General features: G+C 43.5%; 1 protein-coding gene and 1 long non-coding RNA gene across 3 annotated transcripts in view; one reads left to right on the top strand and one right to left on the bottom strand.

Moving 5' to 3' along the window:
* The first annotated feature begins 4,770 nt into the window (after positions 1–4,770).
* On the top strand, positions 4,771–9,114 carry LOC140581459 (uncharacterized). Its single transcript, XR_011984524.1, has 3 exons — positions 4,771–4,959; positions 8,521–8,627; positions 8,965–9,114. It is a non-coding gene; the product is annotated as an uncharacterized lncRNA (long non-coding RNA).
* A 1,149-nt stretch (positions 9,115–10,263) lies between these two features.
* Positions 10,264–21,637, bottom strand: part of LOC111841051 (serine/threonine-protein kinase Nek7) — a 42,316-nt gene continuing 30,942 nt past the window's right edge. For both annotated transcript variants that reach the window (XM_023806524.2, XM_023806525.2), the window contains 2 exons: positions 14,651–14,764; positions 10,264–13,422 (listed from right to left, as the gene is read on the bottom strand). In XM_023806524.2, coding sequence (XP_023662292.1) covers positions 13,306–13,422; positions 14,651–14,764 — 231 coding nt within the window. In that variant the 3' untranslated portion in view covers positions 10,264–13,305. The remainder of the gene's footprint in view (positions 13,423–14,650; positions 14,765–21,637) is intronic.

Here is a 21,637-nt window from a genome sequence, read left to right as displayed (position 1 = left end):
GCATTATAATTTCCATCCATTCAATTTCTATACCTGCTTGTCCTGTGCAGGGATGTGGGGTTCGGGGGCCTATCGCAGAAGCTATGAGCATAAGGCAGGATAGGCCACCAACCAATTGTGGACATTGTAATTTTACTCATCTGCACCAGAATGATGTACAGAATGATATTATTTTAGAAACACTGATCACCAAAGATGTACTCTGTAGCTACAATAGTCCACAGCTTTCTGTGAAGATCTTATGGACAGGACCTTCGCACCATGGACCAACAGCTCTTCTTACACCATCCGTTTGAACCAACTCTCCCTCCCGTGTTGCATCAGCAGGCTGAATTCTGCTGCAGTTTCGGTTTTAATGGGTAAGAGTTGTGCTCAGGGCTTAGTCTCTGGGGAGATCTGAGTCACCATTCGATGTCCAGCGGGTGGCTTAGAAAATTTAATGACTGCAATGAGAAATTAAAAACATCTATTTAATGTGTCGTCAGAGGAAACTCAGTACCCTGGGACGGGAAAGAGAATACATTTTGTCTGGAATTGAGCAAGTAACAAACAGAAAAGGCATCATTAAAATACAAAGCTTAGGTCACTTCGGCAAATAGATCCACCTTTTTCCAAACTGCAGCAACAGTGTTGCTAAGAAGACAATAATGGTGCAAAAATGTCTGTTCAGTGGCGAAAAAACCCCACAATGTCATATCTCATGGCTGGGAATTTTAATTACATCCTTTAGCCTGAGTGAGTACAAGCGGAAAACAAAATACCTAAAAGCCCACTGAGATGTTTTCTATTGAAAAGACCCGAAACTTGGACAGAAGTATCCTGATGTCCGGCACATTAATATCATGCACAATGTTGCAGCCATTCGTCTGGAGAGAACAAAGAAAATGTAATCTGCAAACATCAAAAAAACACAAAAAAAACCTGCTTACCATTAACATTCCATGCCCACGAAAACTAAAGAAAAGCAGCCTTGGTGAATGGCTTTTATAAGAATGTAATTCATCTGGCTCAATGTGATGTATGAAAAGTGAAATACTCATTGAACTCATGTTTGCAGCTTTTTTGAAGCGCAAGTCATTTCTTACCCCAGTTTTATGCATGTAACAACACTGCTGATTTGTAATAAAGGGATTCCATGCTCTGGGTTTGGTGGGTCAAATTGTTACTTGAACATAACATATGTGATGGTGCCTAAACCTTATTTCTGCTCCTCTGCTGTGAGGGGATGTATTACAATGATGTTGATTTGTATTTTTAAAGAGATGCAGTGTCATTCTTATGTAGATGGAAGAAATTCAGTAATTGTCTAGTAGCTTGTGCACTTAGTAGCTGCATGGCCTGCAAACTGTCATATACACAAATTCATGTCATATACAGTAGCAAATAGAGTACAATGCCAGAAAAAAGTAACAAAGTACCAAAAAAAGTAACAATTTGTATCTTTGAGGGTACAATCACTTGTCACTGGGGCTGTACTCTAGCCATAGGTTAAGGTCCCTTTTAAGGTACAGAAATGGACTTTGCGGAACATTTTTGTACCATAGGGGGTACATTAATGTTGTTTCTACCTTGGGGTACAAAACTGTACCGGGGCTGTATCCTTTTTTCTGACAGTGTAGGTGTACACTACAGTAAAACACACTTGTTTAAAGTGTTCACTAGAAGCTACATTGCTCATGGCGAAAGTATGACAACTCAGTTACACGAGATTCAGAAACCGTAGTCTAATACGTGCTTTGTGGGGCCAACACGGAGTCTGATGCTTGACCCTCATGTTAAACTCTGTCTGTCTTCATTCCAGCATCAGCAAGCACTCTGATAATAGCAATCTACATTTCAGTGGGAGTAACAAAGCATTAGGGTCTTCTACACCTACTGACAGTTGAGTTTCCTGACTCAATCTGTATGTTGGGGCACATCTGAGACCAAACAAGAAAGGGGTATTTAACAGGTCATGGGGGGGGTAGACACTCGCTATTTAATCACTTTGCAAGTGCCTCAGTTCATAGCGGCTTACGTAGACATTCCTAGATGTTTATGCAGATGTGCTCCAGCAGGGGGTGCTGCTGCAACACAGGGTTAGATCACAGTACATCCCATCTGCTGCGGGTTTCCCGGCCCTTGCAGCTGGTTTCTCATTAATGCAGTTCAGCTGGCCTTGCTTGGGAGGATAGACTAATGCTTCATACAGACCAGCTGGGGTGAAAAGCGAGGAGCGTGGCTTTGGAAAGTGAGGTCGGCAAAACTTTGCAGAATTCGTTAACCAAAAACGATTTTGTTTTGGTTTCTGTATACATTTTCACAGTGAGGTGAGGAAAACCCTTCTATGTAGTGTTATGTTTTTCTAAATAAACTCTTTTATTTACGTTATGACCAGAAGTAAAACACATTTGCCGTCTTACTATGACTCAACCTTTAGCCTTCTGGGAACCGAGATTCAGCTTCTGTGGTGCATTATCTATATGTTTATCGTTATTCATTTATCGTTATTTATTCTTTGGTGTATTTACTGTCTCATGTTTATTTGTTGTATAGTGTTAAGGAAGCACATAAAAATTTAAGTGTACTATATACGCATAACAAGAAAACTCCGAGATGACTCTTGTATAGTCTGAGTCCTATCTACATTTTTTAGGTGAGATTGTGTACACTAAACAGATTGTTGTATACTTAGCAAAAGCATTCAGAACAACACAGCTGAGGTAACATGGGTCTGAATGTCTCCGGATACAGATAGGCGGATTTTTTGGGGATGGTGTAACTGTTGGCTTTAGTCTGAGAAGTCGCAGGTGCTGTTTCAATTCAAAGGTGACATTATCATGTGTCATACCCTATATTTGCACCTGAAAATGTTTTCATCCACCCCTCTGGGGCCACATATACCCCGGATTTGAAGCCAGTGCTTCAGAATCTGTGCTCTCATATTTGGTGCAATATTATTCGAAAAAAGTCTTCATTTGGGTTATGTCACACTATGTACAGTATAGTGCTTCTGGGAGGAATACATATGGTATGGGCTTTAAATTGCAGATACAATATAGTGGTTAATTGAAGGAAATATGGGATATTTCACTTGTTACCACACAGAGCATTCTGTTGCCACTGGACTCAGGGCACAATCTTCCACTAAGGCTGCGTAAATATGATTAACTCAATATCACAGGAGAATAAGAGTGTCTGCGGACTTCATCTTTCTCTGAATCTTTACCTTTGGATTCCCAAAAAGTCAATATGCATACGCTCTCTTTTTTTTGCATTTGACAGAGAACACGCTTTGCAATAAATCCTTATTTAGACAAAACCAGGATGCGTGCAAAATCATCTTTTAGGGAATGGAACCAAATAAGTTTTCTAGTTGAAATGTTATTAGTTCTTCCCTCGACATTCCTTATCTCGTCATGTTGTAGACCAAGGCGGGAGCAAATTAAATTCCTCTGCAGTGATTGACTAGAGTGTCTGCTGGAATCACCAGGAATGGGGAAAAAAAAAAGCAATAATCTATGAATGCGATTCGTCAGAACCGGTTGACAGAATTGTGTCAGAATAATTTCTCTGAAATTGTTTACATTTTCATGACAAATTATACTCTGGAGTATTTAAGAATAACAAATGAAATTGTAATGATTTGTAGGTGTTGGGGGTTTTCCTTGCCATTGCAGAAGACGTGCTTCGCTTCACAAAATAAAAATCACCAGGATTTGACCCAAATAAAACTGCTATAACTATAAATTGTTCACTTATTGTAGTTTATTTATAGTAAACAACACAAAGTCATAATAATGTTTCTGAGCCATTTGTTCTTTGATCAGTGGAATATTCGTACGGTTATTAATGCGGGTCGGAGGTCATACTCTAGACTTTTGTTACCTGTAATCATTTCTGCATTAACAGCTTCCCCCATGGAACATTCTAGCTCACTGCTGCTGTCCCGCTCCGCTCTCCGTGCGGCATTACTGGAAGACTGTTTTCGAGGCGTCTTGTGTTTCCACTTCCAGTTTGGCGGCTCTTTTGGGGACATCGGGGCAGGAAGCAGTCGCAGCACGCAGTCATCTCCAGTGCCCTGGGGTGGGGGCGGAAGGGGGGGCGGGGGTCCCACTCCAGGGTTAACCCCACGAGTCCCAGCTAATGAGAAATTTCACGGGCCTCCACCCTGCGGCGTGGCCTGTCAGTCGCCACCCCCCCCCCCCTCCCTCCCTCGCCGAGACGTGCCCCCTCCCGGGGGCCAAGGTCCGTCGGGGTGTAGCTGATGTGTCGGGAGATCCGGCACCGCGCAGTACATACATCACGCCGGTCATTAAGCCAGGAAACGGCGGCACGTCCAGCCACCTAGCCGCGTGTGCTGGGGGAGGGGGGGGCTGCAAAGCCAGGCCTCTGTCACTCAGTGTCACATGAGTGAGGATGTATCAGGTCTCATGGTGGCATCTGCCCGCGTGCTCATGAATAATGCAGCAGGCGGCGAGGCACACTCTGATATTAATGGGGCTGAAAGAAGCGGGGAGATGATCCTTTGTGCTACTAGCGATGCCTCTGGTTACTGCCTGACCCCTCCACTGCCGGCAACATTCTGCTACACAGTGAGCTCGGTCACACCCCCCCCTGCACCGAGCAAAACCTGCACCCATGTGACTCGATACCACCTCCGCCGTTACGAAGATCCCCACCGCATACGGCGGTTTAAATAAAAATAAACTGGTTTTGTCATCAACAGACGCTTTGTCTTCGTTAATTACATATCCAAGTGTTCCTGCAATGAAAGGGAATTAACATAATATCGTGCGCGCACGCTGTGAATCTCTTCTTCACGAACTTCAGTTAAAGTCACCACCTGTTTATGACATATAAGACTGGCCAGCATATTATTTCAGTTTTAATGGATGGAAACACGGATGTATGAAATAAAAACGCGCAGTATTGTAGCTCGTGGACCTTAAAAAGCCCTAAATCACCCTTAGCGTTTAGGTAAGTTTGCGTTATATTCTGTTTCTTGTAAAAAAGCCGGTTTTTTTTTTATCTTGTCAGTAAAAGACACGTTAACAGTGATGAAACTGTTTTCCTGAAAGCCACACTGTCCGGGCTTAGAGAAAAACGCGACTTTACTGTCATTGGAATACGTTTTGATCTCAGACCATTTTAGAAAAATAACAGGCAGGAGTATTTTAGTTTGGGGTATTTCAGAAATACTCGCTTAATTACCAGCAAACTTTTAAAGGCGCGATGGAAAACTTTTTTTTCCAGTTTAATTGAGAGTTGCGGGGGAAAGGGGATTTAGTAAAGAGTAAAACAAAACGGCGAGGACGCTTCCATTTTCCAGCTAATCAGCCAGCCGGACGCGTGCTTTCCCCGCCGGGCTGCGCGTCCCCGTCATCGGTACGGCGAGGCGCGCACCCCGGCCGTGCATCCATCCTTTACTCTTCATCCATCCGGCGAACGGCGGGTCAGTCTTCGGTGAGGCTGCACGACTCGCCTGCTCCCCTTTATTATGATACGGAGGTGGCAAAGGAGAGGCAATGCACGAGTTGGGGGATGGGGGCACCCCATGACTACCCAAAGCGCACCACCGCCTCTGGTGGAATCCCAGTCCGGGTGATGCACCCAGACATCAAGCGCCTTAGGGTCAGAGATAAAGCGTCGCCTTCATAAAGACAAATGTAAACAGGCACATTGTGCAACATCCCTGCATTTTCTCACCGAGGTTTATTAAGTTGCGTCTGAGTGAACTTACTTTCATTTAACGGAGTCATTTGTCGACATGCTGTACAATTCCTAATGTGCGAACTTCAACCAGTTTTACAAGTTACATTACGTGAGCTTGACATGTAAATGGATCCCGCGCTGTTGGGGTAAATATCAAGACTTAGTGCTAACATTGATAGGAAAAGCAATGAAAATAGCAAAAAGGCTTAGGCCTACTTCATCAACGGACGAAAGTGATCAATATTATTAGCTTAACAAATAACAGCCACAGTGTTAAATTTAGTAGTTCGCTCCCCATTCATATAAATATCATTTTTTGTTTGTATTAAATTTTGATCCTTTCTCCCTCGGTGCTGGTAGTGCTGGGATCTGTGATATTCCTGGCAATTGTGACTGCAGGCGTGCTGTATAGTAGGTGTTCTCGGGTAACCGCACCTGTGGTTCTAGGTGCTATGGTAACACTTTTGTGTTTTGATGAATCACAGAGCATGGCGAATTCTGTTCTGTCTGTCACCACTGTGCCAAGTTTTTTTTTTTTTTACCCCCTTCATAACAATAAACAAGGTGTTTCTTCAGATGCTAGAGGTCATGCTGTTATGTTCCCTCAGTCCTGTCAAAGACTCCGACATTAGAAGCTGTCAGCTGCCAGTTTGCTCGTAGCAGAGAAGTGAAAGAATTTCGCCTAAAACAGAACGGCGCGGGAACGCGGGCAAGCCCTGCCGACGCGCGCTTTAATTCATCCTGAATTCATCACTGTTTAGAGGAGCATTGGCGTCCTCTCACCTGTTGCTCCTTCATACCACTTAAATGTTGAGGATTACGAAACTGCGCGTTTTTATTTCATACATCCGCATTTCCATCCATTAAAACTGAAATAATATGCTATTATATAAAATAAATTGGAAGAAAAAAAAAATTTAAATGTTAACTCTGAATTGATTTTAAAAGAGGCATAAGTAATTACAGTTAATCATTGAAAAGTAGTTGTTATGGTTATGTTACACTGTTACCCTCAACATTTAAGTGGTATGAAGCAACAGGTGAGAGGACTCAATTTATTTTATATATTGCTACACTGGATTTTCACTGGATTTTAAAACTCATACCTGTCAATTAAAGAGCTGAGCATTTATACCATGGAGATGGACACCGGCATGCAGTAGAGATGATATCAAGCTGCCTTATTTATTTATTTTTCAGTAGCCTGACTGATATTGTTTGAATTACATTGCTTGAATTTTCAGATCACATGCAGGCCATAGTTGCACTTAATTGCAAAAGTCAAAGCCTAAATAGAGCAGTTACAGTTTTAAGGTAGAACATTTGGTCTCAGACTCTGTAAAACCACACCATGCCCGTGCAGAGCGCATTTAATGTCGTTTTTAAGGGGGCAAACTCTACAGTGACCAACATCTGCTAGCAATTTTGTGTATTTCATATATTCATTGTGCCAATTCACAGAGCAGGAATCTGCTACAAAGAGGGAGTTTGGTAGGAGGAATTACAAATGAAATTCAGCCGGATGGCTGGAACGCAGCCTGTGACACATTTTAGGACAATTATATTTTACCTATTAAATCTATACCCATTCTCATCTCCTCCATTGTCTTCTTTCTTTCTTTGTCTTTCCTTTTCCCTGTTTTTGTATTGTTCTCTCGTAATGATGTCTTAATGTATCACAACACACCCTTGGGGTGACACTGTTGTGAAAGGCACTATATAAAAATAAATTGAATTGAATCTTCTGTCTTTTTGGTAATTCTATGAGTCTTTGGAAATGTAATTGATTTTTCTTTGCTTTCATTAACTTTTAATAATGCATATATCCATATTGACCTTTTTCCTTACATAAATATTCAGATTCCATATAGTCCAGTCCTCTCTGAATGCAAGAAAGTGCCATTTTGTTAGGAAATAAGACTCGCAGACCTTTTTCAGGGAAGCCACAATGGTGACCCTTCAATGTACTGAACATGTACTTCATTTCTAAGAAAATAATAGATCTCTAGGGACATTCATCCCATGGATTAAATGTCAGAAATGAAATATTGCATCTTAATTTTGTTGCATTTTACATAAACCAATTGTAGGCATTTCAGTTGCTGGTTTAGGGAAGGGCAATTCTGTTCATTTAGGTGCACACCAAGCAAACAACAATCTTCACATTCATCTATGTATGCTGGAAATGGGGGATATTTTTAAATAACGAGCATTTTACTCATTATTTTTTTCCATCATTAAAATGGACATACTACACAGCCACTATAATCACCAGCAGAAGCTGTGATTCAAATGTCCTTAATTTGTCAATTAAGATTGAGGTAAAGAACAAAAACAAACATTCTACATCCTGCCAAGCACAATACCAGTGACTTTGCTCTAATTACCTCCAATTTCCAGTGGCAAAATTGAGGACATGTAGGTTCCCCTAAAAATAGATCTGCAGATCATCTCCTGATTTAAATTAATATTTATCTCAATCTTAATAAGCCTACCTCTGTGCAGTTAAGCCAAATTAAACTTTCTTTACTTGATTTTTGATCATTGAAAAAGGTGGAAATACAGAACAATGGAAGTGAACAGCTTAAATTCTATTTCAAAATTCACCAGCCAAAACCAACAGGCAGCATTCTGACACATATAAATAAATGAACACATAAATATAATCAATACAAGGAGCAGGGTGTGCACGTAGGCACACTTAGAGTAACCTGGAGTATTCCTTAAGAAATGTATGAATATGTCTATTTGATCTCCTTCCAATTCAAAGCAATGAGCTCTCCAAGAAGCACAGCCAGTAATAATGTTTTTTTTTCTTGCTTTCAGCGCTCAGGATTGGTCGACAAGATAGGTCACGGGTTGAAAAGTAAAAATAACTGAAGCCCCTGTCTAGCTGAGATGTCTTTTCAAATTGAGCTTGGCAGTTGTTTGCGGTAGGTTCATAACGTCAAAACAAAGGAAAAAGAAAAAAAAAAAACGAAAAAGTCATACACCACTTGACAAGTATGGGGGTCTTTGCTGAACAGCTTACTCTGTACCCTGCTGCTCGTACTTTAAAATCAAGGAGCACAGGGTTATTCTCCGTTTCGGTTTGGTGTAACCGGATGTTCCTCTGATAGTTGCAGACAGAGTGAGAAGATCACCCTGGGAAATATATCAGATTAAAAAGCCCTTAGCAAAGTTTTACATTAAACTTCGCCTGGAAGTTGAGAGATGGAATTAGCTGCAATGCTACATTTTAAAAAATATTGTTCTTGAAATATTTAACAGGTTTTGTGGTGCAGGAATTCAAACAGGAGAAGCTTCAGACTTATGAGAAACAAGTACATCAAACCCTTTGTTCAAGATTAAAGTCACCAGGAATGGACCAAAGAATGTAAACAGAGAGGGCACTAATTAAATTCCTTATTTCAGAACAAAGTCCATTTATGATTTATTTACCTATTTATAATTGATACTGAGAAGTCTTGAGACTACTCACCCTACCTTCTAGCTGTGTTGGTTTCGCTCAGTAGCTCGAGAGCTAGTTTTTCCCCATGGTGATTGGTTCTGGTGGTTCTGGTGTTGCCTGGGGGCATTTTCCTGATATGGAATTGATACGCTACCCATCACATCTATCATTTGGAGTAGCAGACCCATCCTGCTGGAACTGGCCACTGGCCATGAACAGTCACCAAACCACTTAATGAATCCTGTAGCTCAGTGTTCAGCACTGCTGCCTTACACCTCTAGGGTTGGGGGGTCTGAACGTCGCCTCTGCCCGATGTTGATGTTCTCCACAAGTCATGCAGGGTTCCTACACGTTCTCTGGATTCCTCTCCAAATGTATGCAGTTAGGCTAACTGGCATAGCTAAATTGCTGGTAGAGCATGTCTGTGTATGTGTGGGCATCCTGGCCAGGGTGTACTCCAGTTTTGGGCCCTCTGCTGCCTTGGATAGGCTCCAGGGTCCCTCTTGATACACAACATGATGCGGCTGTCCTGATCACCGTATATCACACCAGCTGAATGGTTATTAGAGATCCTGGAACAGCAGGCACCAAATGATGGGATTTCTTGTGGAATTTGGTCAATCCTCCAGTTTATTTAATTATAAACACTTGTAGAATCTCTGTCAATGTGCACCAAGACACGCTTAAGCTGATCTAGGGGCTCACAGCAGGCCAGCAACATATTTAGATATTTTATGTTGGTGGTGCCTGTGTTTTGTAGTTACCTGTATTCTCTTGTTTACTCACGAGAAAAATATACAGTGGCAAAGAAGGTGTGAAAACATCACCAGACTAAAACAGAACTGGTCTGGACAGCTGAAGAGAGCATGTTGTTGAGCAACAAAAGACAAAAGGCATAAAAAAAATCACAATAGGCAAACCTACATATCAAATAAATTTAACTTAGTTCTTCTGCATGATGGATTTACACACAAATTATTTTGAAAATGAACAGTAGAGCTCAATGTATAATAAAGTTAAATGTTAATTTTAGAGAGATATTTGCAGCTCTGGACAATGGCAGAACCGTTCACACAGTGAAACGCATGACATTTTGATGTGAATAATCCACAACAGTGTATATTTCAAGACCAATTTTATTAACATGCCTTTTAATTGCCATTTGAAAATTTAGTCAGGAAATATTCATGCAAGTAAATAAAGTCACCTTTGTCTATGTAAAAATAAAATACAGTGAAAGAAACCAAGATATGTACCAGATATGTGGTCTATAATGATTTCATCTGATTTAATTCTGATGTCTCAGACAATTTCAGTCCATCTGTATTTCGCTTTCTGTACTTATTCTCAGAACACCTGTGTGTGTAAACAGATTCCAATATGCCTACTTTCGGTTGTACAGGAGCCCCTGGTTCCATTTAACGTTGAGTTGCTATGCAACAATGACAGTTTTATGATGCCATTTTCTGTTCATGAATTCTTTTTTTCCAGCATGCTTAAAACCATCAGGGCTGCTAAAAAATGGCAGGTGCCCCAATTTAAGCTTACACTTATTTATTTAAAGGCGACTGGCTATTACTAGGGTATTGTCGCAGTAGCACACAAAGATACATTGTTTCCTTATATTCTATTGTATGAGTTACAACTAATTAATGCATTCATTGTGAATAATACACATTTGGATATTTGAGTAGCCACTCCTATTATTTTTTGTTAAAATAAATACCATGTTACTTATAGTCTAATTACTGGAGTGGTTGCACCTTAGGCAAATATAATAAAATATTGCAGTAGCTCTTTTTATTAGTGAAATGATTTTTTAATGTAAGTAGCTCTTTCATTAAATATGAAACACAAACTACCCAGAGGCCCCATTTCAAACACATTTTTGTCCCTAAACCTGATTAGTGAATTTAAGTGTTAATTTTATTTTTCTTTGGAGATGGATGTGCAGCTGTATTCGGTATGACAGAGTCAACCGATTTGCCCTGCTTTGCAAGAAAACTACATAATTAATTATATTTAATGAAAGGTGTATGCAACATCTGACAGTTTCAAAAGCAGCAAATAAATTCTTACATCTCTTCAACTGTGAAAAAGGATGGGATTTTTGCAAAAATGTTTTCAAAGATGACGAAAGTGTGGCTCCTGTTTACGATGAAGGTAATTAAGGTTATTGCGATCTTGATAAAATTATCCATCTGGCCTTTTATAATAAACACTTTAAATCAAAATTTGAATTAAATCAGCTCTTATTTGCCTATTTAGCCATATATCAAGGACACATTCGAATTAAACTAGACTAGGACTGCAACTAATGATTATTTTGGTAGTCGACTAATCATTGCAGCCCTAAACTAGACTACACTGTATTCCGTAATTGACAAGTGAAAAATATATGTGAAAAATCAGCACTGAAAGGCACAAATCAGTTTATTTTTGCAGTTGCTGGAAGTTTACCTAAATGTTTCAATGACATAATTATTCATAATCAAAGGGTTACTTTACATTAACAGCAGGAAAAAAATTGTCAATGCCAGAAGCCAAGTTGACACCTGTACAAACGAAACAGGTAATGCATTAATTTTTAATCTAATAATGCATAAGTTGATAGCCATAACAACTCAATGTTGAAAACTCCCATACAATAAGGCTGAGGCTTGTTTGCATAGAGAAGCCTGAATGAACATGGTATCTGGTCTTTTAGAGTGATATGGAACTAAAGCCGCATTTATAAATGCTTCCGTCTGATTACCATGCCAAAAAAGATCTCAGTCATACAGGGATTCACGAGTGAAATGAAAAATCAAGGTTAGCAAATATCAGCACATTCCGTCATTCTTACTTAAAACCCTTAAATTTTGGTACAACAGACTGAGAGCAACATGACAAGACAATTTTGAAATAATATGTATCAATAATTTAGAAGATGAGGGTTTCCAATCTTCCAGGCATGCCACACACACACACACACACACACACACACACACACACACACACACGTTTGTAATTATATCTTTGTGGGGACTCTCCATTCATTTCTATGGGGAAAACCCTAACCCCAACATGACGATCTTAACCCCTACCCAGCCCTAACTAACCAAACAAAATACGAGACTTTTTGCATTTTTACTTTTTTGATTGCATTCACAGATCTTTGTGGGCACCTGAAAAATGCTCCCTACAATGTCAAAATAACAGGTGTTTATTACATTGTGGGGAACGTTTGGTCCCCACAATGTGATATACACATAACACTCCCCCCCCACACTCACAGGCATACACACACATACACAAACAGATTTTGTTAAAAATTTCTCCCAATAAAATGAAACAAAGTAAACATAGTTGAAATATGAACACAAATTGCATCATTATGAACAATAACAAAAAAATGTCTAACAATTAATTCACTAAAACAGTGACTGTTGTACATACTAGCGCTTTAAGTTTTACACTTATGGGAATATTGTTTATCTTTATACATCTGATAAAAATGCACTTATTGAAAACTTATATTGCATGAATTTAAATTAAATTTAATCCTATTTTTCCCAAAATAACCTTTCTGGGCTGTATATCCCCAGCAGATTAATGAATTGCACTGAAAGGCACTGTATCGATTACTTGCTTGATTTTTTGATTGATACAACACAGTTTTTGTTATCCTATGTTGCGGTTGTTTTTACATTCATAGACCACTGTCTTGTTTCAGTACCGGCGACATTTACAGTCGAGCACTGGTGCACAGTGTAAGCTGCCGATTTGTCTTCATCTCAGCAGGTCCAGTGTGACACCTTGACTGTGTATCCTGTTTGCTTATGGGGTGATTAAGCAGATGGGCAAGAATTGGGACAAATGAATTTAAATATCTCAAATCAGCTGGATTTTCTAAGTGGCACATACATTTAGGATCCCTTTACTGTACCAGGCGGTACTTTAACATGACAGTTGATAAAAATCATACACTTTAATAGATTACTTTGGGTTTAGAGCACAAGAACTGCAGTACTAACAACAATACTTTACTTCATTTAAAACCATTAGGCCCAAACTGCAGTGCTTAGTTACACTGTAACCAACACTGTAAAAGACCTCGGTGTGTCTTTGTTTTGCAAAAGCAGAGGCTGAGTAACCGAGATTTTTTTTCTTTTCTTTTTTTACTGCGGACTATTAAGCATGATTGCCTTCATCTGTTGAGCGATGTCATACACATAGGTGATGTCGGGTCTCTTCTCGGGGTCAGAGTTGATGCACATGTCTACTAACTTTCTGAGCTGAAAGAGAGCCAGAAATGCAGAGACAAAGATGTGAGCAGGATGCAGTACGCATCGTAGCAGTGTGAATTACGATATACAAGGCCTACTATAAATGATTCTGTAGAACGGGATTATATGTAAATGTCCGGTTCAGCCTGCAGCTTATTCAATTACATGTGAAGCCATTATCCAGAAAAATACATTTTTTGTGTCATTCTCTACTCACTACTTGGCAACCCATGTAATACCACAGTAACTTGGCAACTTGTGTAATATTGTAGTAATTACCCAACAGACAAGAGAAACTGCCACCCCCACCCACCCACACATTTTCAAAAGCCCCCCCCCCCCCACCCCACATTCACATTTTAATGGAGCAAGAAGAGCGACCACGGCAGCCCTTCAAGCAGGCCGCCTTCAACCCGCCAGCAGTGGCATCATCATTAAAAAACCCCCGCGCAGCGTCGCCATGGCAACCACCTGCACGGGATCTCCTAATCAGTCCCGCATATGAGATGCCAACGCCGGCCGTCTGCAGAATTAGTCAAGAGGAATAAAAGATGAAGATGCAGATTTGTGAAATATTCATGCGCTCGTGGATGGAGGAGACACGCCGGTGGTCGGGGGGGGGGCTAGGTTGCGGGCGCGGGCAGGGGAGACAGTAAATGACACAACAAAGAGCGACGGCTGACATCCTCGGCCGTCCTTCTGAGGTTTCGTTGTGCAGCCTGGCGGCTTGTTGCGGGCCTCTCGCGATGCACGGGAAATGGCCGCGTGCATGAAGAGCGGCTTCGCTAACGAACGGCCAGGCGGGAAACAGCAATTACTGTAACGTGAATGCGAGCTTCGGAGACCGCGAGCCGGGACGATGGGGAGACATCAGCAGAAATTTCAGTTTGCACACGTTCCACTGTTTAGGATTAGTGCAGGCAGAGCCAAATGGTGAATTACAGAGAGACAGATCATCCCGTTGATGCGGAACATGACAGCATGGGCCCAAGCCTAATTTTGCTACAATTCTTTTTCAACATTTTTCACGCCTTTGCAATACAAAGGGGGTTGTGTTAGTAGTGAGACACGTCTATGGCCCACAGATAACCAGCTTCATCACTGGCAGCCTTTATGCTTTAGCGGGGAAAAGTTTCAGGCTGAATGGAATGACAAAAACGCAGGTCTAGGAGCACAGTATGCCACCAGCGAGTAAGAAGTTTCTGGAAAGGCCGGCCAGATGGGCGGAGGACGTTACCTCATGAGAGTAATGGTCAGAGGGCAGGGGAGGGTAGTCGCACTGGTCGATCTTCTTACACAGGGAGTAAAGGTTCATCTTGTCCCCGTAAAAAGGACTCTGGAGGGCGGCCATCTGTGAGAGGCGGAGAAGGGAGGAGACCATGAGGAGGCAGGAAGTGGCCACCGTGACAGGAAATCGTGACTCATTCAGAATCGCTGCAGTCAGGAACATGCATCATGCCGGTGCAGGGACCAGACGCTCGCTGTGATGCCAATGGAAAAGCACCCATCTTAGTGCCGACCTGGCGTTTCGCTTGATAGAAGACCGAGCTGCATAAGAAACAAGCTAATGTCCTGTCTGGGGGCCCCACCAGAGGGCATCCAAAAGGCCACTCATTCAAGAGTGTGCAGCTCTTCAAAGCAGGGCCAGAGGACCTGGGGGGGGCGTGTACTCCCCAATATTTAATGCTCACACCTACCCTGGGGTCAATATGACCCCAAAGGTACATGCCAGCTGACTTCTCATAATATGGTTTCAATTCCCCCCCCCCCAAAAAAAATAAAAAATAGAAGCGTTTAAATTAAGCCGTGTCCCCTTCAATATCAAACTATCCACCTCCTTTGGTTCATGTTGACTCGCTCTTGGAGTCCTGTTTGACGTACAGAGGGTTCTCTATTAACAAAAGAGTGACATTCTGCAGGGAAACTCATTTTAGACTGTGTGCTTTCAAAACCCCCAAATAATCTCCACATTAGAAAATGTTTTTTTTTTTTTCTAATGCCATGTAATTAAAAGGAGAATATACAAGAGGATATATGGTTTTATTCTAGAATGGAGTATTTTAAACTAAAGACCCCATGCTATACATTTGTAATGTGGTCATTCTAATTAATGAATTAACAATTACACAGACACACACACAAGTTGTGTGTGACGGTTTTGAACAGGTTATTGCAAACACTGGGTATGAATGTGGGAATCTCATCACTGCGTGAGTCATTTCACCGGAAGGCCTTAAACAGAAGACCGGGCTCACACGCAACATGTGTGTTCTGAAACTCGCCGTCGGCGTTCCCGTGAGCAGAACACAGCCCTGCTGCTCCCCCCACCCCCACCCCAAGCTCATCAGAAGCCACAGAGACGCGCGTTTGCGCAAACCAGCGATGTCCCGGGTGCCAGGTTTGCTCCAGATGTTCCACTCCCCCCACGCCATCTTTCTAATTTGTCAGTCTTTAATCAAGCGGCAGAGACTTGCCGAGCGATACGATCAATCGGAAACGGCGGATTACAGGAGCTGGAGTGACTGCCAAAGCCAAGCCACGGCTGCCCACGGTCACCGTGCGGACGAGCCGCGAACCCCACCGGAGATCGCAGAAAACACACATAAGTGGATTTAAGAAACTAAATTGACGGAATGAGTATCTGCCGACCATTTTCTTTGGAGAAGTGACGATGATCATTTATCGAAGTGGCTGAAGGACAACTTTTCAGCAAAATCAATCTGTTACATGGGCTTCCTGCCTGTGATCATGCTACATTAGTTTAATCGACGCTAACGCTACAGCAGACTAGCCATACACAAGGCTCTCAGTGCCAACGTGACGAATTTAGGGGGAAATAACAGTTTTAATTGCAGCTAACAATGTGCTTCATTGGGACAGCGGGAAACGCAAAATCCAATTAGCTCTGTGCATCTTGCCGCGGGCTCTCATTACCACTCGGCTGTCTCGTGCCGGCAGTACAAAAAGATATGCGGTAATGGATGCCACCAGTCTGGGGAGAGCGAAAACAAACCTTTCAAGTGTTCGGGGGGTGGGTGGGGGGCAGAGTGCAATGTATAAACTGTGCAGTCTCAACTGAGGGGTTGCCTTAAACTCCAAGCAGTGGGTGTGTGGGGGGGTCTCATTAGGTGGGTCATTTTTACTTACTACTCTTATGACGGGATGCCAGACTATATTATATACATACATATACGTATACATACATACATACATACATATACACACACACACACACATCACAAGGACAGTCACCACTCTTCTCTTCTGCATATTAAATAATTTATTGCATTAAAAATGTCCAAAATAAACACTATTTCCATCAGAGCTCCGCTCCCAAACTGGGAGGACATGTATGTATTTTTATGAAGGCGGATCGGCACGCTCTCCGGGCAGTTTAGCGGGCATGTCGGAGGATGTGGTGCCCAGCGGGTACGCGCAGACACGGCCTGCTTGGGTGGCTCACCATCACGAAGACGCGCTTGGCACGTTTAGGATTTGGCAGGGGACATGTGGTTCACGCGAGTCTGTGTGCGCGTGTGTGATGTAAACCGCGGAAATCCCTACTGTGCACCGTGCTCTCGGTGAGCGAGGCTCTCTCAGCCAGGCGAGGCCTGATCCGGTGATGGTTCCAGGAAGGGCGGCAGGCCCCAAGCCTCGTCTACCCGAGCCCTCATCCCACAGAAGCTATGGAATATGCCAGAAGCCAATTCAGGAAGACCAAGACGCTGTAGGTGTGGCTCATCCTAATACAAGATAATGAGCATGCCCCGTATGAAGCAATTCATAGCCCCGTTAAAACAACGTACAGAGAGAGAGGGTTTGCATGTGTATAAAGCTTCAAACATTTACTGATAATAACTTGGCAAGCAATCCTTACATAACTACAAAAGTGCTGAGCTTGACACAGATGGACCATCTTTACTGTCTTTTCTATAAGAGAGAAAGAAAGGAAAATACTGGAATAAAATATGCCTGTTCTCTAACCTTCGTCCAATATTGCATTCTAAAAACACCCCAAAACAAACGACTGTCTTTAACCAATCAGAGCTGGCTGCATGTTCCAAAATTACCTGAAGCATCAATCTGACTCTCAGCTGCTGAACAGGTAACTGCTCCGCCCCTACCATCATCTCATTGGCTACCAGAAAATACCAGGAAGTTCTAACGATTCAATATGGTGCGCTAAAGTTGACTTAGCTGACGTCGCTAAACCGCGCCTCAGTATTACATGTCCGTTGTACTAAACCAAGCCAAGACAGCAATGCACAGTTGTTCTTCTCACAACACTTAATTGATCTTATCAAGCAGGATTTGTTTCTTCATTTGGTTCACTTCTACAGGTAATCGGGAATAATGAACAAAAGTGGAATCACCCACTACAAAAAAATAAATAAAATAAAACAAAGAAGTGCAACACGCAAGCAGGAGGAGTAAGCTGAAAATCAGCAGGAAATGACACGTGACGCTGCTTGTTTGGGAGGAGCAGGATGGGGGGCAGGATTAGCTTCCTCGCTGTCGGCACCCCCCAAGCCCACCAGGGTCCCCAGCTCCCGCCTGGCGGTAAACGAAGGATGCGGCTCCCCACCTGGTGCCTGGCTAATCCGCCTAATCCGGCCTCCCCAGCTACGGGAGGGTCTCCAAGCTTCTGGGCCGTCTGTGGCGGATACGTCTCAGGGTCACTCCCGTCCGTAGGAAGCGCCGCAGCCCACAGAGCACCTTCCACTCTACAACCATTTTCTATCCCCTGAAAGCATTTCGGTAGCTAAATCAATGTGTCTCTATATACGAAAGACAGGAACTGAAGACTGTTTACACACTGATGCGTATACAGATGCAATGACTGCTAACCACTAAGGTAAACCTCTGGCGGATGTGGTCAGGGCCCCTACTGTACATGCTCTGTCACACATCAGCGATGAAGTGCGAGAGATTCGGTAACTACCCGAATCCTTTAGCTAGCTCTGTCACATCAGCGATGAAGTGCGAGAGATTCGGTAACTACCTGAATCCTTTAGCTAGCTCTGTCACATTTTCCCCCCTTTACTCCTTGATCAATTGCTCTGTCCGACAAATTGGGCGACAACACCCTTGCGCGGGAATGAATCACAGCCATTACTGACGGCACCGGCGTTTTTAAAACACACACGTTTGAAAAATCTCCAGCAGAGCAAGAAGCCTTCTTTTTTTGGTTAATACTGCACCTCTGCATTTCTGTTTACTCAAACATCTGGCTGGATTCAGCAATGCCCGAGTTCTTGCACATAATAATTACCTTACGAATTTATGCAGACTCCTTGTGAAATGTAAATGTATTCCGGGTGTGTGTGTGTGTGTGTGCGCCCGTGTGCATGTGAAGGCGAGACACCGGGGGGGGGGGCAAAGTGTCAGGCCACGTATTCGCAGTTAGAAAAGGTTGTGAGCATCCAGCAAAGAGTTAAACAAGGACTATCGTATTTTCATGCATCTTCTGCTTTGACAGATGAAAAATGTCAACTGTCCTGTTTTTATTTTGGAGTTTTTGCACTATTCATCTGGTTCATTAGTGCCTCGCGCTGCTGCTCCTGACAGCTGCTCGGCCTTCACTCCAGGCAGCTGAATTTTTCAGGCTAATTTGATCCTCTGCTAGGAGACAATGGGGAAATGATTGACTTGCCCCTTGACCTCTGGGGTCCAGCTAACCCCCACCCACCCACACCTTCCCCCAGCCCCTTGCTGATTAGTATGCCGTGTCCGTCCGGGCCGCACGGGCCCGCTGGTGGTCTGCTGGGGGTCGGAAGGGGGTGGGGGGTGTCACGCCCTCCCCCTCGCTTCCACCCCACCCCACCCGCCACGACCCGCAGCCCACAACCCCGAGTCAGGCGCTTGGCCCGACCGCTGTGCCCTGACAGCCCTCCACGGCCACGTAAAGGTCCACCACAGGAGTGGAGGATCTGCCGACGACTTCATTAATATTGATTGGCTTTTGTTCCTCTGCTCTGCGCGCCAATTAAAATCTTCTTGCCTCACACACCGGATGCCGCACTCCTGTGAGCCCCGGTCGTCACGAGCACCGAGAAGAAATTCATACAACACTTCTGGGAAGGATACATACTTATTTTACCGTGCCGGAAAAATGCTGGTGCCTATCGCAGTCACTGAAATGTACACCAGGTGCTTTGGAAAATGCTTGTAAACACGTTTGTTAAAATGGAGTTTCTCAAATGCACAATCCCCTTCCAGGGAACACATTCTTATTCAATTTGCTCTGATTCTTTTCAAAAATGACTATGAAAATTGCACCTGCTGAGCTTTTAAACGATGTATTTAAGCTGCGGTGGTATGTATCCCACTGTTTCAATAGACTGAACATTCCCCATTAAAACAAGAAAGCAAAACACTTTACACCCTGTTCGGGCTGCTTCTCTTTGCTGTTACAAACCCAAATGAGTCTTGGGGTAATTCCCTCATCAGTGATGTAAAGACACTCGTGCTGGGCACAAACCCGTGATGCATTATGGGACATTCCGCAGCCCTGTCCACACCGTCACCTGGACAGCCAGTGCTACGAAGGATCCTCAGACACCCTGCGACCTATAGGCATGGTACAGTGTGGCTTTGCTTGTTGCTTGCCCTGTAACATGTGCTGTGAATGATGGGTCTCACCTCACTCTGCCTGCCATCTGTTTGCTCTAGCCAAGTCTTTTCTCTTCCCCCGGCTTTAACAAAACTGTGTGATTTAAGTGACAAAATCACCTTTGTGCTTGACTTCAGGAGTCTGTGTCTGCTTGGCACACAGAGCTTAATATATTTCCGTGCCTGTTATGCTCCGCTTATTCCACATCTACTTACCATACAGGGATTTATAGCTGATTAAAACGCTGCTTTGCCATATCAAAGATTCTTTAAGGCTTAAAATGTGCAAAGCCAGATATGCGTCATTTCAGACGTCTCCAATAGGGGATCTATTCAAAATGATCCGAAAGACGTGGGTGTTTATGAAGCGCACCTACATTTGACGGCTGCACATCAAAGCCAAGCAGCTGTTACATTTCTGGGGGCTGGGAGGGTGTCGATTCCCAGACTAGCCGGCCTTAAAGCCCCGCGCCATCCAACGGCTACGCTGAGAAGGCGGGGCGGGAAATCTGTGCCGTGGGGCCTCGCGGGACCTCGTCACGTGGCAGCGGGCCGACCGCGAGCGCTTCTGTCAGCCGCTCTAATCCGCCGTTAATGAAGCATCGCGCCGGCAGCGAGGAGCAGAGGGAAACCAACGGGAACCCAGGGAACTCTGGGATTTCAAATACACAGCTTACGCCCTTGCAGACGTTCAGCACAGAGAAAATACGGATACGCCCGCAGTCATTATGTACAGGTGATCATGTGACTTAGAAGGAGACTATGTACACAAACAGCATCAGAAAAACAAAGGGAGAAAAACCCATTCTGTGACTGCATGAAACATGTCCCTCTATGGCTTCCATTTAATTTCTATAAATGATTGATGTTATTCACATTTATTATTTCATTTAAAGGTGACATATGGTGACACAGATTGCTGGTGCCGGAATGGCAGGACATCCCGTCATCACCACACGTAACCATGGTGCCGTGAGTATCATGGCAACCCCTGGGGATCCTGAGCGGGGCTCTCGCGGGGGGAGGGGGGGGTTGGGGGTGGTGGGGTCACGCTAAATTATTAGGCTCAAATGAAGGGGCCGCCTTGAAACGGAGATGAAATGCAGCGACCCTAGGGGTCGCTCGCTGCTACGTTTGGGTCGGAGCAGGAATATTTCCAGAGACCTGCACCCTCATCCATCCAGAGCTCGAAATCCGCACATTCAAACACGGGCAGTGGAGGGTGTAGAACTGGCCTTGTGGCCCAATAGGGTGAGAATTAAGACTGAGTGGAGTGAAGTGAGTGAGCTGGTATCTCATCCAGGAAGTGCCACACGCCTACTGTTCCAACGAGTGCTTTCTGAGGACTCAGGCAGAGACGGGTGACTCAAATGCACCATCGAGTCCATACAGATTTCATTCTCAGGCCTCAGTAGGCAACTCTACTGATGAACCGGAAGATTCCTTCAGCCAGGTGTTGCGGCTGGGCAGTGGGTAACATCACGGTAAAGGACCTGGTCCTTTACATGCGTACGGCGCTTAACCTGAAACACTGCTGAAAAAAACCTCCAGCTGACAAACTAAAACTGTTAGCTGTACCGGATAAAAGCGTCAGATAAGCACCTGAGTGTAA

The sequence above is a fragment of the Paramormyrops kingsleyae genome, chromosome 21 (genome assembly GCF_048594095.1).
Source record: "Paramormyrops kingsleyae isolate MSU_618 chromosome 21, PKINGS_0.4, whole genome shotgun sequence".
NCBI classification, from domain to species: domain Eukaryota; kingdom Metazoa; phylum Chordata; class Actinopteri; order Osteoglossiformes; family Mormyridae; genus Paramormyrops; species Paramormyrops kingsleyae.
Note: the sequence above shows the minus strand (reverse complement) of the source record. Positions and strands in the feature narration are given on the sequence as shown.